We start from the raw sequence: 13575 nt of genomic DNA, 5'->3' as shown, positions 1-13575 counted from the left end.
ACACCCAACCTATCCTGCCTTACCTCTCACACCGATCTCCTTCGGTGTGGCCCCGGCAATGAAAACAGATGCCTGTCCGTTGTTCACATTCTTCTGATCGTCCATTACACTGGCACGGACGGCAGTTTGGGAAGCCCCAGTGACCGGCCTGGCATTGGTCGCAGCGAAGCCCAAAAACACCTGCCCGGCAAGGACACTGTCCACTGAAGTAGTCACAAAAACTGCTCACGGACCCCTGGCTGCTGCATTGACATGCTGGAAGGGGAAAGAGAAATTGGCTAATCTCGAAAAGTACTTCACCGATTTCTTTGAAATTTTGACATAGCATTCCCTTTGACACACAGCCCTTATGATATACAGTGATACCTTGTCTTACAAACTTAATTGGTTTCAGGACGAGGTTCTTAAGGTGAAAAGTTTGTAAGACGAAACAACGTTTCACATAGGAATCAATGGAAAAGCGATTAATGCGTGGAAGCCCAAAATTCACCCCTTTTGCCAGCCGAAGTGCTCGTTTTTGCGCTGCTGGGATTCCCCTGAGGCTCCCCTCCATGAGAAACCCCACCTCCGGACCTCTGTGTTTTTGCGATGCTGCAGGGGAATCCCAGCAAAGGAATCCCAGCATCGCAAAAACGAGCGCTTCGCTGGCAACGGAAGTCTGGAGGCGGGGCATCCTAGTGGCGGCGGTGGGTTTGTAAGGTGAAAATAGTTTGTAAGAAGAGGCAAAAAAATCTTAAATCCCGGGTTTGTATCTCGAAAAGTTTGTATGATGAGGCGTTTGTAAGACGAGGTATCACTGTACCTATATTATATTGTTGTGGTTGGCTCTGGCCCAGCTTCTGCCCCAGGGAATGGGGAGGTGGATGCAGGGGAAAATTCAACATGTCACAGGCCTGTGTTATTGCCGACAGAGTCAGTTCAGAGTTTAGTTTCCTCGGACGAAGAAGAAGGTGGGAGTGACTTGGCAGAGGGCTTGGCACACAGCCCAGGCAGTCACTCTCCCTTATCTTCCTTTGATTCAGATGATGATGTTTTGGACCCACGCAAGTGCAGAATTATGTGTAGAAGAGACCAAATAAGAACATATTGTGTAGAAGAGACCAAATAAGAACACTTTTGCTGAACTTCCGGGTTCGGCGTTCGGGAGGCTGCTGGGAAGCCCCGCCGCCCGGCTGTCACCTTTTAAAACAGCCGGTGGGCTTCTCGGCGGCCTCCCGAATGCCGAACCCGGAAGTTCGGGTTTGGCGTTCGGATTCGGGAGGCCGCTGGGAAGCCCCCCCGGCTGTTTTAAAAGGTGACAGCCGGGCGGTGGGGCTTCCCAGCGTCCTCCCAAACTCGAACTTTTGCCGAACTTCTGGGTTTGGCATTCGGGAGGCCGCTGGGAAGCCCCGCCGCCCGGCTGTCACCTTTTAAAACAGCCAGGGGGCTTCTTGGCGGCCTCCCGAACGCCGAACCCGGAAGTTCGGGTTTGGCGTTCGGGTTCAGGAGGACGCTGGGAAGCCCCCCGGCTGTTTCAAAAAGCGACAGCCGGGCGGCGGGGCTTCTTCGCGGTGGTGGCGGCGGGTTCGTAAGAAGAAAAAAGTTCGTAAGAAGAGGCTAAAATTTTCTGAACCCCGGGTTCATATCTCGGGTTGTTCGTAAGACGAGGGGTTCGTATCATGAGGTACCACTGTACTATGTTTATATCGAAGTTAATGAAACCAGCTGAATCAGTCATCTGTGTGTGCTTCTGGAAATTAATTATCCGCAACAAACTCTGATAGAGCACTGCAAGCTAAATTCTGCTGATCACCGGCTGCCAGCAGTTTGGCAGATCGAATCTCAGTAGGCTCAAGATTGACTCAGCCTTCCATCCTTTCAAGGTCGGTAAAATGAGGACCCAGATTGCTGGGAGCAATATGTTTACTCTCTGTAAACTGCTTAGAGAGAGCTGCAAAGCACCGTGAAGCGGTATATAAGTCTAAATGCTATTGCTGTTGATATAGGAGGGTAAAATTCATCCTGCCCTTGCAAGCTGCTTCTTCACCCCAACAAGCCCCACCTAAATCATTTCCTCCGACGGTACTTCCAGTAATGCTCAGTCTGCAAAAGCAACCAGCTTAGATCAATATTTCGGTCCTGTCTTCAACAGCCCATGAGCTGGTCTGGTCTGTGCTTTATAAGGAGAAAGGAATCTGAGTTTCACTCACACTTGCATCCGCCGGGCCCAAAGCCAAAGGTTCCAGGAGTGCAGCGTTCACAGCGCCGGCCCATGACGTGAGGCTTGCACTGGCACTGTCCACCATCCGGGTTGCACTCGAGACTCAGGGATCCCTGGAGATCGCACTGGCAGGCTGGAGACAGAGGGGAGAACAATCAGCAGAGAAAAGGACTTGATGCTCTTTAACGATAAGCTTTGTTTCTCCTTCCCACTGGCACAGAAATGGACCTGAGACCAGGAGTAGGTTCTAAAACCCATTGCTACTGGGTGAGCGGAGCGTTCTGGGCAGGTGGGTGGAGCCTCCTGGGCAGGTGGGGCGGAGCCTCCCACCACCGCTGCTACCGGTTCACCGAACTGGGAGCCACCCACTGCTGCCTGAGACCCATGTGACTATGTATCCCCTCCCCATTACGTCATGGGGGAAAATCTAAAGGTGTTTGCCAGGGTCAGTCCTGTATGTGCTTGCAGGCTACCCAGGGAAAGCCAGGACTCTGCTCCTAGAACTCAGTTGTTGTTGTTGTTATTATTATTATATTTATTTATTTATTTATTTATTTATTTATTTATTTATTTATTTATTTATTTATTTATTTATTTATTATTTAATTAGATTTGTACGCCACCCCTCTCCGAGGACTTGGAGCGGCATACAATGGTCCAAGTGACTTAGATCACTCGAATGGTCCAAGTGATTAATTAATTAATCTATCTATCTATCTATCTATCTATCTATCTATCTATCTATCTATCTATCTATCTATCTATCTATCTATTAGATTTGTATGCCGCCCTTCTCCGTAGACTCGGGGCGGCTCACAGCAACAACAAAACAATGTACAACAAATCTAATAATTTAAAAAAACACTAAAAACCCCATTATTAAAAGCAAACATACACACAACCATACCATGCATAAACTGTATAGGCCCGGGGGAGATGTCTCAGTTCCCCCATGCCTGACGGCAAAGATGGGTTTTAAGGAGTTTGCGAAAAGCAAGGAGAGTGGGGGCAGTTTTAATCTCCGGGGGGAGCTGGTTCCAGAGGATTGGGGCCGCCACAGAGAAGGCTCTTCCCCTGGGTCCCGCCAAACGACATTGTTTAAGTCGAGGGGATTCGGAGAAGGCCAGCTCTGTGGGACCTAACCAGTCGCTGGGATTCATGCGGCAGAAGGCGGTCCTGGAGATATTCTGGTCCGATGCCATGAAGGGCTTTATAGGTCATAACCAACACTTTGAATTGTGACTTAGATCAGTGATTTTCAACCTTTTTTGAGCTGCGGCACGTTTTTTACATATACAAAATCATGGGGCACATTGAGCGGAGGGGAGTGGGGGGGCTAAAAAAAGTTTGGACAAAAAAGTTCTCTCTCTCTCTCTCTCTCTCTTCCTCCCTTTCACCCTATTTCTCTCCCTCTTTCTCTCTCTTCCCTCCTTCCTCTCTCTCTCTCCATCCCTCTTTCTTTCTCTCTTCCTTCCTTCCTCTCTTTTTTGCTCTCTTTCTATCTCTCCCTCCTTTCCTGCCTCTCTTTCTTTCTCTCTCTCTCTCTCTTGCTCTCTCTCTCTCTCTTGCTTTCTTTCTCTCTGTCTCTTGCTTTCTTTTTCTCTTGCTTTCTCTCTCTCTCTCTTTCTCTGTTGCTTTCTTTCTCTCTCTCTCTTGCTTTCTCTCTCTCTCTCTTTCTTTCTCTCTTGCTTTCTTTCTCTCTCTCTTTCTCTCTTGCTTTCTTTCTCTCTCTCTTTTTCTCTCTCTTGCTGAGCTTCGCGGCACACCTGACCATGTCTCGCGGCACACTGGTTGAAAAACACTGACTTAGATCACTCGAATGGTCCAAGTGACTTAGATCACTCACTTGGACCATTTGCCTCTTGGCTGTGAATGAACAGAAAGCTAAACTGGCGTAGTTTATATATCCCATTAGCAGTCCCAAGGGTGTCTATTCTGACTTGATGGTGTCCTCATTTCTTGTGCAGGAAAGCCGGCCTTCCCCAAGCCCTTCTCCGCATTGTCAAGGAAAGCGTGTCTCAATCACAGCACCGCTGTCATTGGCAATCAACTTGGAGGTGGATTTGGCATCTACCTGTTTTCCTACCTCCTTCCATTCCTGCCTTTCCCAGCTAGAAGGCCACCTGCCAGACTGGGAGAGGTAGGAGGTGAGAGGAAGAGGAGGAACTCTTTGCGTGCCAGATCTGAGCTGATCTCTGCCTTGGGTCGCTGCCCACAGAAACAGCTGTCGGGGCGTTGGGACCGCATGAGCCAGATGTTATCTCATAATGCAGCCTCACAGTTCCTGTTGGATATGGTTCAGGCTGATTTTGAACACAGTTCTTAAGCATTCTCCCAGGCTTTAGTGCTCTTCTGGAAAAGCCATAAACCTGTGTTTTAGAGGCAGCCTGAACAATAACTGACAGGCACAGGGCGTAGATAGTGTTGGTTATGACCTATAAAACCCTTCATGGCATCGGACCAGAATATCTCCGGGACCGCCTTCTGCCGCACGAATCCCAGCGACTGGTTAGGTCCCACAGAGTTGGCCTTCTCCGGGTCCCGTCGACTAAACAATGTCGTTTGGCGGAACCCAGGAGAAGAGCCTTCTCTGTGGTGGCCCCGACCTTCTGGAACCAGCTCCCCCCGGAGATCAGAACTGCCCCCACCCTCCTTGCCTTTGGTAAAGTTCTTAAGACCCATCTCTGCCGTCAGACATAGGGGAACTGAGACATCTCCCCCGGGCCTATACAGTTTATACATGGTATGTTTGTGTGTATGTTTGCTTTTAATAATGGGGGTTTTAGTGTTTTTTTAATTATTAGATTTGTTCTTACATTGTCTTTGTTATTGTTGTGAGCCGCCCCAAGTCTATGGAGAGGGGCGGCATACAAATCTAATAAATAATAGATAGCTGAGATGCAGATTACTCTCCCTTGTTTCACCACACAGCCATCCCTCCACCACTGGTCAGCTGTTTTTTTGGGGGGATTGCAGCCACAGCAAAGCTACTGCAGCCTGTTCACTGCTAAAAGGAAAACTCTTAACCCTGGAATTATGGACAACTGAAAACTATCTGGAGTATAGGCTGGGAACAAAGTTAAAAGCCACCTCACGGAAACCTTAGATCAGTGGTTCTCAATCTGGGGGTCGGGACCCCTTTGGGGGTCGAACAACCGTTTCACAGGGGTCACCTAAATCCAGGGGGAAAGACAAAAATTTCCCATGGTGTTAGGAACTAAAGCTTCTATTCTGGCGCCTTGGAACATATTTTTACAATCCGACCAATCAGGTATTTACAGTGGGGGTGGTCCCTCTGAACTTCCTGCCAACCAGCTTAAAGCTCTGTTGGGAGAATTGGTGCTAGACTTATTTTTGGGGGTCACTACCACATGAGGAACTGTATCAGAAAGGTTGAGAACCACTGCCTTAGATAAAAGTGATCACCAGGACATATTCAAACTCCGCTAACACACACATAGGGATGGCCTAGAGCAGTGACGACTAACCTATTTGGCAGTGAGTGCTGAAACTGCAGTGCATAGGCCGGAGTGCCAGAACCCGGAAAAGAGCAGCTGACCAGTATAAGAAAGCTTAGAACTAAGACGCCTTAAACAAGATCTAAGTATTGCCCACAAGATCATATGCTGCAACGTCCTGCCTGTCGGCGACTACTTCAGCTTCAACCACAACAACACAAGAGCACGCAACAGATTCAAACTTAATATTAACCGCTCTAAACTTGACTGTAAAAAATATGACTTCAGTAACCGAGTTGTCGAAGCGTGGAACTCATTACCGGACTCCATAGTGTCATCCCCAAACCCCCAACACTTTACCCTTAGATTATCTACAGTTGACCTATCCAGATTTCTAAGACGTCAGTAAGGGGCGAGTACCAGTGCACTAGAGTGCCTTCCGTCCCCTGTCCTATTGCTCTCCTATATCTCCTATACCTTTCCTCTATTCCTATATCTCTTCTTCTATTCTTTCATTGATATATTCTATTACTATATCTTCTTTTCTATTATTTCTTAGATATATTTTACTATGAGTATCTCCTCTATAACCTTCATCATGTATTTTACTATGTGTATATAGATATATACCCACTAAAACTCTCATTGTGTATTGGACTAAATAAGTAAAGTAAAGTAAAGTAAAGTAAAGTAAAGTAAAGTAAAGTAAAGTAAAAAGTAAAGTAAAGTAAAAAGTAAAGCAAAGTAAAGTAAAGTAAAAAGTAAAAAGTAAAGTAAAGTAAAGTAAAGTAAAATAAAGTAAAGTTAAAGTAAAGTAAAGTAAAAGTAAAGTAAAAGTAAAGTAAAAGTAAAGTAAAGTAAAGTAAAGTAAAAGTAAAGTAAAGTAAAAGTAAAGTAAAGTAAAGTAAAGTAAAGTAAAGTAAAGTAAAGTAAAGTAAAGTAAAGTAAAGTAAAGTAAAGTAAAGTAAAGTAAAGTAAAGTAAAGTAAAGTAAAGTAAAGTAAAGTAAAGTAAGGAGTGGCCCTGCTGTTCTTTCAGGTTCTGCTGCAAGCATGCGCACCGACCAGGCTGCTCCCTTCCGGGTTCTGTCATGCGCATGTCTTCAAGACCAGCTGACCCTGGAACTTGGAAGAGCAGCTGGTGATGGAGTGCATGCCCAGAGAGAGGGCTCTGCGGGCCAACACTGGCACACATGCCATGGATTTGCCATCACGGGCCTAGAGTCTCCAAGAACCATCTCTCCCATCCCATCAGGGCTTCACTTTGGACCCTCCCCATCTTCCTCTGAGTGAATGGGAAAGCCTCCTTGGGTTACAGTTGTATCCAGGCATTTTAACACTCACGGAGCGCCCCCTGGTGAATGATGGCGGACATGCTGGTGAGCAAGTTGGCACAAGCTTCCGGGGTGGGTCCCTTAATCACAGGGCGAGCCTGCTGGGCACAGCGGTAGCGCTCAAAGGTCTCTTTGCGAGCAATGGAGGCGGCATCTCCTGCAATGAACATCTCCAAGGAGGAGTAACGTGGCACCAGTACCAACTTCCAAGGAAGAGAGAGGAGGAGGAGAGAGGGAGAAAAGAGGATATGGTTGGGTATTTACAACTGGTTCCCCCAGCCATAGTTCTCTCTGCTAGGTGGAGAGGTAGCAATCTCAGTACTTACGGAGTCGAAGAGTAGAGCAGCGCCTTGCAAATGCTCACGGCCTCCAGAACGGGTGAACTCTACCTTTATGGTGTACCTTTTCCTTTGTTCTAGGCAGACTGGCTGTGGCAGCACAACATACCTGTTGAATAATAATGATGATAATGATAATAATAACAATAACAATAACAACAACAACAAATGCAAAAATCCGCTTTACTGGGATCGGCATACATAATTCACCACTACATCACGCAGTCCTAGGTGCTTGGGAACCACCCGATAGGTGATGAAATACGAAATCCAGCATAATGATCTCGTTTGCTGTGTTGTATTGTTGTTATTAATAACAACAACAACAACAACAACAACAACAACAACAACAACAACAAAAACAACAAAGTTGGAAGGGACCTTGGAAGTCTTCTAGTCCAACCCCCTGTTTTGGCAGGAAACTACACTACTTCAGACAAAAGGTTATCCAACATCTTCTTAAAAACTTCCAGTGTTGGTGCATTCACAACTTCTGGAGGCAAGCTGTTCCACTGATCAATTGTTCCAACTGTCAGGAAATTTCTCCTTAGTTCTAAATTACTTCTCTTTTTGTTTAGTTTCCACCCGTTGCTTCTTGTTCTACCCTCAGATGCTTTGGAGAATAGGTTGACTCCCTCTTCTTTCTGGCAATTCACTTCATAGAGGTCTTTAGCATAGCGGTCTCCAACTTGGCAACTTGAAGACTTGTGGACTTCAACTCCCAGAATTCTAGGAGTTAGGACTCCACAAGTCTTCAAGTTGCCACGTTTGGAGACCCTTGCTCTAGCACCTACCTCATGTCTTTCTGATGGTCCTCGGTTAATGACCACTACTGTAACAACTGCTTGAAAGTGATACTCATGACCGATCCTCAAATTTCCAGCTTTTGCAGTGCCTCTGTTGTCACATGCTCATGAACTAGGTGTAAGGATAATGCTCCTGGTGATTTGTTTAAAGATGGCAATTGGGGACTGCCACAACTGTGGTTGTTAAGCAGTGCAGTGACGCGATGTGGCTCTTTACAAATCTGTCTCTTCGCAATGGTAATTTTGGGCCCAATTACCACCATTAAGCAAGGACTACCTTCATCAAATGTGCAGAAGTTGCCTTTATCTCATCCCATGCCATGGAGATAATTGAACGATAATTGAACGACATCACCCAGGAATCTTCGGAGAGGGGCGGCATACAAATCTAATAAATTATTAAATTTCTGACAGTCTCAAAATGGGTGAGCAGTGTGGTCGGGCAGTAGGAAAAGCAAGTAGGATGCTTGGCTGCATAGCTAGAGGTATAACAAGCAGGAAGAGGGAGATTATGATCCCGCTATATAGAGAGCTGGTGAGGCCACATTTGGAATACTGTGTTCAGTTCTGGAGACCTCACCTACAAAAAGATATTGACAAAATTGAACGGGTCCAAAGACGGGCTACAAGAATGGTGGAAGGTCTTAAGCATAAAACGTATCAGGAAAGACTTAATGCACTCAACCTGTATAGTCTGGAGCAGTGTTTTTCAACCAGTGTGAGACATGGTCAGGTGTGCCGCAAAGCTCAGAGAGAGAGAAAAAAACAAGAAAGAGAGAAAGAAAGCAAGAGAGAGAGAAAGAAAGAGAGAGAAAGAGAAAGAAAGCAAGAGAGAAAGAAAGCACGAGAGAGAAAGAAAGAGAGAGAAAGAGAAAGAAAGCAAGAGAGAGAAAGCAAGCAAGCAAGAGAAAGAAAACAAGAGAGAGAGAAAGAAAACAAGAGAGAGAGAAAGAAAGCAAGAGAGAGAGAGAAAGAAAGAAAGGGAGAGAAAAAGAAAGAGAACGAGAGAGAGAGAGAAAGAAAGTAAGAGAGAGAGAGAAAGAGAACAAGAGAGAGAAAGCAAGCAAGAGAGAGAAAGAGAGAGAAAGAGAGAGAGAGAGAAAGAGAGGGAGGGAGGGAAGGAAGGTGGAAGAGAGAAAGACAGAGGGAGGTAGGGAGGGAGAGAGAGAGAGCAAAAAAGAGGAAGGAAGGAAGAGAAAGAAAGGGATGGAGAGAGAGAAAAAAGAGGAAGGGAGAGAAAGAGGGAAGGAGAGAGAAATAGAGCGAAAGGGAGGAAAAGAGAGAGATAAATTTTTTTGTCCAAACTTTTTTTAGCCGCCCCCCCTCCCCACTCAATGTGCCCCATAGTTTTGTAAATGTAAAAAATGTGCCGCGGCTCAAAAAAGGTTGAAAATCACTGGTCTGGAGGACAGAAGGAAAAGGGGGGACATGATCGAAACATTTAAATATGTTAAAGGGTTAAATAAGGTCCAGGAGGGAAGTGTTTTTAATAGGAAAGTGAACACAAGAACAAGGGGACACAATCTGAAGTTAGTTGGGGGAAAGATCAAAAGCAACGTGAGAAAATATTATTTCACGGAAAGAGTAGTAGATCCTTGGAACAAACTCCCAGCAGACGTGGTTGGTAAATCCACAGTCACTGAATTTAAACATGCCTGGGATAAACATATATCCATTGTAAGATAAAAAACAGGAAATAGTATAAGGGCAGACTAGATGGACCATGAGGTCTTTTTCTGCCGTCCGTCTTCTATGTTTCTATGTTTCTAAATTATTATTAATTATTATCTCTGCCTCCTGCTATGAATGGGAGGAGAAGCAAAACAAATCGGTGCTACCTCTGATCATCGGATAGCTTAGGCTTCTGTGAATCTCACTTGCTTATTATTTTGCTACATAGACAAAAATATTATTATGAATATTTTAAACGTACTAGTTATCTTGGCTACAGAGAGTGTCATTAAGACTTTCAAACATAAGAATACAGTGAGGTTTCCAGGAAAAATTGACTAAGACATTGTTACTTGCTGCCAACTTAACCCCCAATCGTTTCCCCCACCCTCAAGAGATTTCTGTCACCTTAGTGAAGATGGTTTATTATGCTGTTTATATTTGTTTCTTATGCTTTTAAAAACGTCAGCTACAGGAGCAGAATAAATTATGGCAAAGAAAAGTCATGCAAACACACAGGAGTTACTCAGTCTGCCCTGGCACAGTTCTTTAGTGTTGGTGCCATCTTTTAAAGAAAACAACGCTGTTTTGAAGACTAAGAATCTGTTAATCATGCAAACCATCCTCATCCTTGATTTGACACTGAGTTTTAAAAAATATTACACATCCAAGTCTCCTGATTTACTTATTTATTATTTATTTATTTATTAGATTTGTATGCCGCCCCTCTTCGTAGACTTAGGATTACTTATTTACTGAATCAATGTAGATTGACACAGAATAAAAACACCCCCTCCCTGCAAATTATTTTTATAATTAAAGCAAGCCCAGACAGTCTTAGATCAAGAGTTGGGGTGGCGCAGTGGTTAGAGTGCAGCACTGCAAGTTTACTTCAGCTAACTGCTAGCTGTAGTTCAGCAGTTCAAATCTCACCATCGGCTCAAGTTTAACTCAGCCTTCCATCCTTCCGAGGTGGGTAAAATGAGGACCCAGATTGTTGGGGGCAAAAGGCTGATAAGCACCAACCTTTATTTCTCTTGAGACCTAATTGGCAAGGAGCTTTGCAAGACCAAACAGAAACAGGGAGTCAGAACTGAGCTGCTAAAACTGGAATTGAACCAAGTTTATTTATTTATTTATTATTTAGATTTGTATGCCGCCCCTCTCCGCGAACTCGGGGCGGCATACAAGGAAGTTGCTTCCTTGCTCCACTTTTATAGCCTGTGGGAGGGGCCAATCATCTCCCAAGTAGCCCTTTTCTTTCTCAATTGTTTCTCTGGAAGCTCTGTGCACGCGTACATTGGGAACAGGTTCCCCCTGTTCCACGTTACCCTCTACAGCAGGGGTGGGCAATTCATTTTGCCATGGGGCCGCATGAGAAGTTGGGATGGTTTTAGAGGGCCAGACTAATATAATTAACTCAGTTCTACCCAATACTGTAAAGACCCAGAGCCTGGCCTGACCTAAACACCCAGACCCACTCTACAGACCCCTAATTGTTTGCTTTATGGAAACACCGTGCCCCACAGTCACTGCGATGGTGTGTTTGCGTGGTTTCTGTGCTCGGCCACTCTCGGTAGAAGGTCGGGGTCCGCTCCAGTGGGAGGATGAAAGAGCTCATCGCGTCTGGGGGGACTCCTCCGGTTCCTGCTCTCTTCATGAGTCATCAGGAAAGCAGGAACCGGAGGAGTCCCGGCAGACGTGGTGAGCTCTTTCATCCTCCCACTGGAGCGGACCCCGACCTCTGCGGACTGGTCACAGATAGCGGGTGGGCCGGTCACAAACAGCGGGCGGGCCGAATGCGGCCCTCAGGTCGCCCCTTGCGCAGATCTGCTCTAGAGCAGTGGAGGGCTGCTTGTCTTCGGCGCTATCGGTGCATTCTCTGACACAGGTACGTGTGCAACAGTATCTCTATTTTCTAGTTTTTCACCGAAACATACCGGGATGTGGGTAACAGAGATGTAGATATCAAGTCATCAGCAGGGATGATGTTTCCACATGGGCTACCACTGGGGACAGGCCCAGGCCGCACCACAGACACCTTCACTTTTTCCCATTTTCCTGGAAACTGAAACAAGAGAAGAATAAATGACCCATATCTCGCCATCACTCCGCGGACTGCATTGGCTACCAATCTGTTTCTGGACACAATTCAAAGTGTTGGTTATGACCTATAAAGCCCTACATGGTATAGGACCTGACTATCTCCGGGACCGCCTCCTGCCGCACGAATCCCAGCGACCGGTGAGGTCCCACAGAGTTGGTCTCCTTAGGGTCCCGTCGACCAAACAATGCCGGCTGGCGGGGCCTAGGGGAAGAGCCTTCTCTGTGGGGGCCCCGGCCCTCTGGAATCAGCCCCCTCCGGAGATTCACACTGCCCCCACCCTCCTCGCCTTCCGAAAAGGGTTTAAAAACTCATCTTTGCCGCCAGGCCTGGGGTTACTCAGATCTTTCCCCCCTGACCAATGAATGTTTTGAGGATGACTGTTGAATGAATGGTATAGATTTTTTTTTTTTAATTAGAACTTTAAAGATTGTTTTTAATGTACTATTAATTGGATTGTTATTATTGTTTCCTGTTTCCCCCCCCCCCCTGTACATGCTGTGAGCCGCCCCGAGTCCTCGGAGAAGGGTGGCATACAAATTCAATTAAATCTTAAATCTTAAAAATCATTGTCTGTGGTATAAAGTGGCTGGATGAACAGACAGTGAGGAGAACCATAGAGTGATGTTTTTCAACCTTGGGTGCTTTAAGATGGCTGGACTTTAACTCCCAGAATTCCTCAGCCAACAATGAGGCCTGAGGAATTCTGGGAATTGAAGCCCATACATCTTAAAATGGTCGCAGATGAGAAAAACTGCCATGTAGCTGTCCAGGAAGAATAAAGGACGGATAATCAAAAAGAGGGCAGTGAAAATATTTACTGACCCCTCACATCCTGGACACAAACTGTTTCAACTCCTACCCTCAAAACGTTGCTACAGAGCACTGCACACCAAGACAACTAGACACAAGAACAGTTTTTCCCCCGAACGCCATCACTCTGTTAAACAAATAATTCCCTCAGCATTGTCAAACTATTTAGTCGGGGACTACTATTACTACTAGGTTTTCTCATCATTCCTATCACCCATTTCCTCCCACTTATGAATGTGTGACTAATAATAATAATAATTAATAATAATAATAATAATAATAATAATAATAATAATAATAATAATAATTTATTAGATTTGTATGCCGCCCCTCTCCGAGAACTCGGGGCGGCTCACAACAATAACTTGTTTCTTGTATTCTTAAGATATTTATTAATGTTGATTGTTTCCTCATTGCTTATTTGACCCCTAGGACAATCATTAAGTGTTGTACTTAATTCTTGATAAATGTATCTTTTTTTAATGTACATTGAGAGCATATGCACCAAAGACACAATTCCTTCTGTGGCCAATCACACTTGGCCAATAAAGAATTCTATTCTATTCTATTCTATTCTATTCTATTCTGTTCTGTTCTATTCCAAGATTAAAATCATCCAGACTTATATATGAATGAGAATACTGTATGTGCTGTATGTGCCCATGTTTTGGGGACCTTGAGACAAAAGGAATGGGAGCATGAAACAGTTTAAAGGTGGAACAAAGGAGGATTTTGCACAGGCGACACCAACAAAGGGGACCGATTTTTCCCTTTAGCTTTTCCCAGACAATTAGACCAACACAACTTTCTTCCAGGGGCAGATTTGCAGAAATCATTCCAAGCCTTGTATTAT

The 13575-nt window shown here is 45.3% G+C and overlaps 1 protein-coding gene across 3 annotated transcripts in view; it reads right to left on the bottom strand.

The window, feature by feature from the left end:
• Positions 1–13575, bottom strand: part of LAMB2 (laminin subunit beta 2) — a 116722-nt gene that overhangs the window by 48732 nt on the left and 54415 nt on the right. For all 3 annotated transcript variants that reach the window (XR_011557922.1, XM_070738059.1, XM_070738060.1), the window contains 5 exons: positions 11746–11873; positions 7317–7437; positions 7001–7193; positions 2190–2333; positions 24–255 (listed from right to left, as the gene is read on the bottom strand). Coding sequence is in view for 2 of the 3 variants with exons in the window: in XM_070738059.1 (XP_070594160.1) it covers positions 24–255; positions 2190–2333; positions 7001–7193; positions 7317–7437; positions 11746–11873 (818 nt within the window). In the remaining variant the exon portion in view is untranslated. The remainder of the gene's footprint in view (positions 1–23; positions 256–2189; positions 2334–7000; positions 7194–7316; positions 7438–11745; positions 11874–13575) is intronic.

This window comes from Erythrolamprus reginae, chromosome 2, assembly GCF_031021105.1.
Source record: "Erythrolamprus reginae isolate rEryReg1 chromosome 2, rEryReg1.hap1, whole genome shotgun sequence".
Taxonomy (NCBI): domain Eukaryota; kingdom Metazoa; phylum Chordata; class Lepidosauria; order Squamata; family Dipsadidae; genus Erythrolamprus; species Erythrolamprus reginae.
Note: the sequence above shows the minus strand (reverse complement) of the source record. Positions and strands in the feature narration are given on the sequence as shown.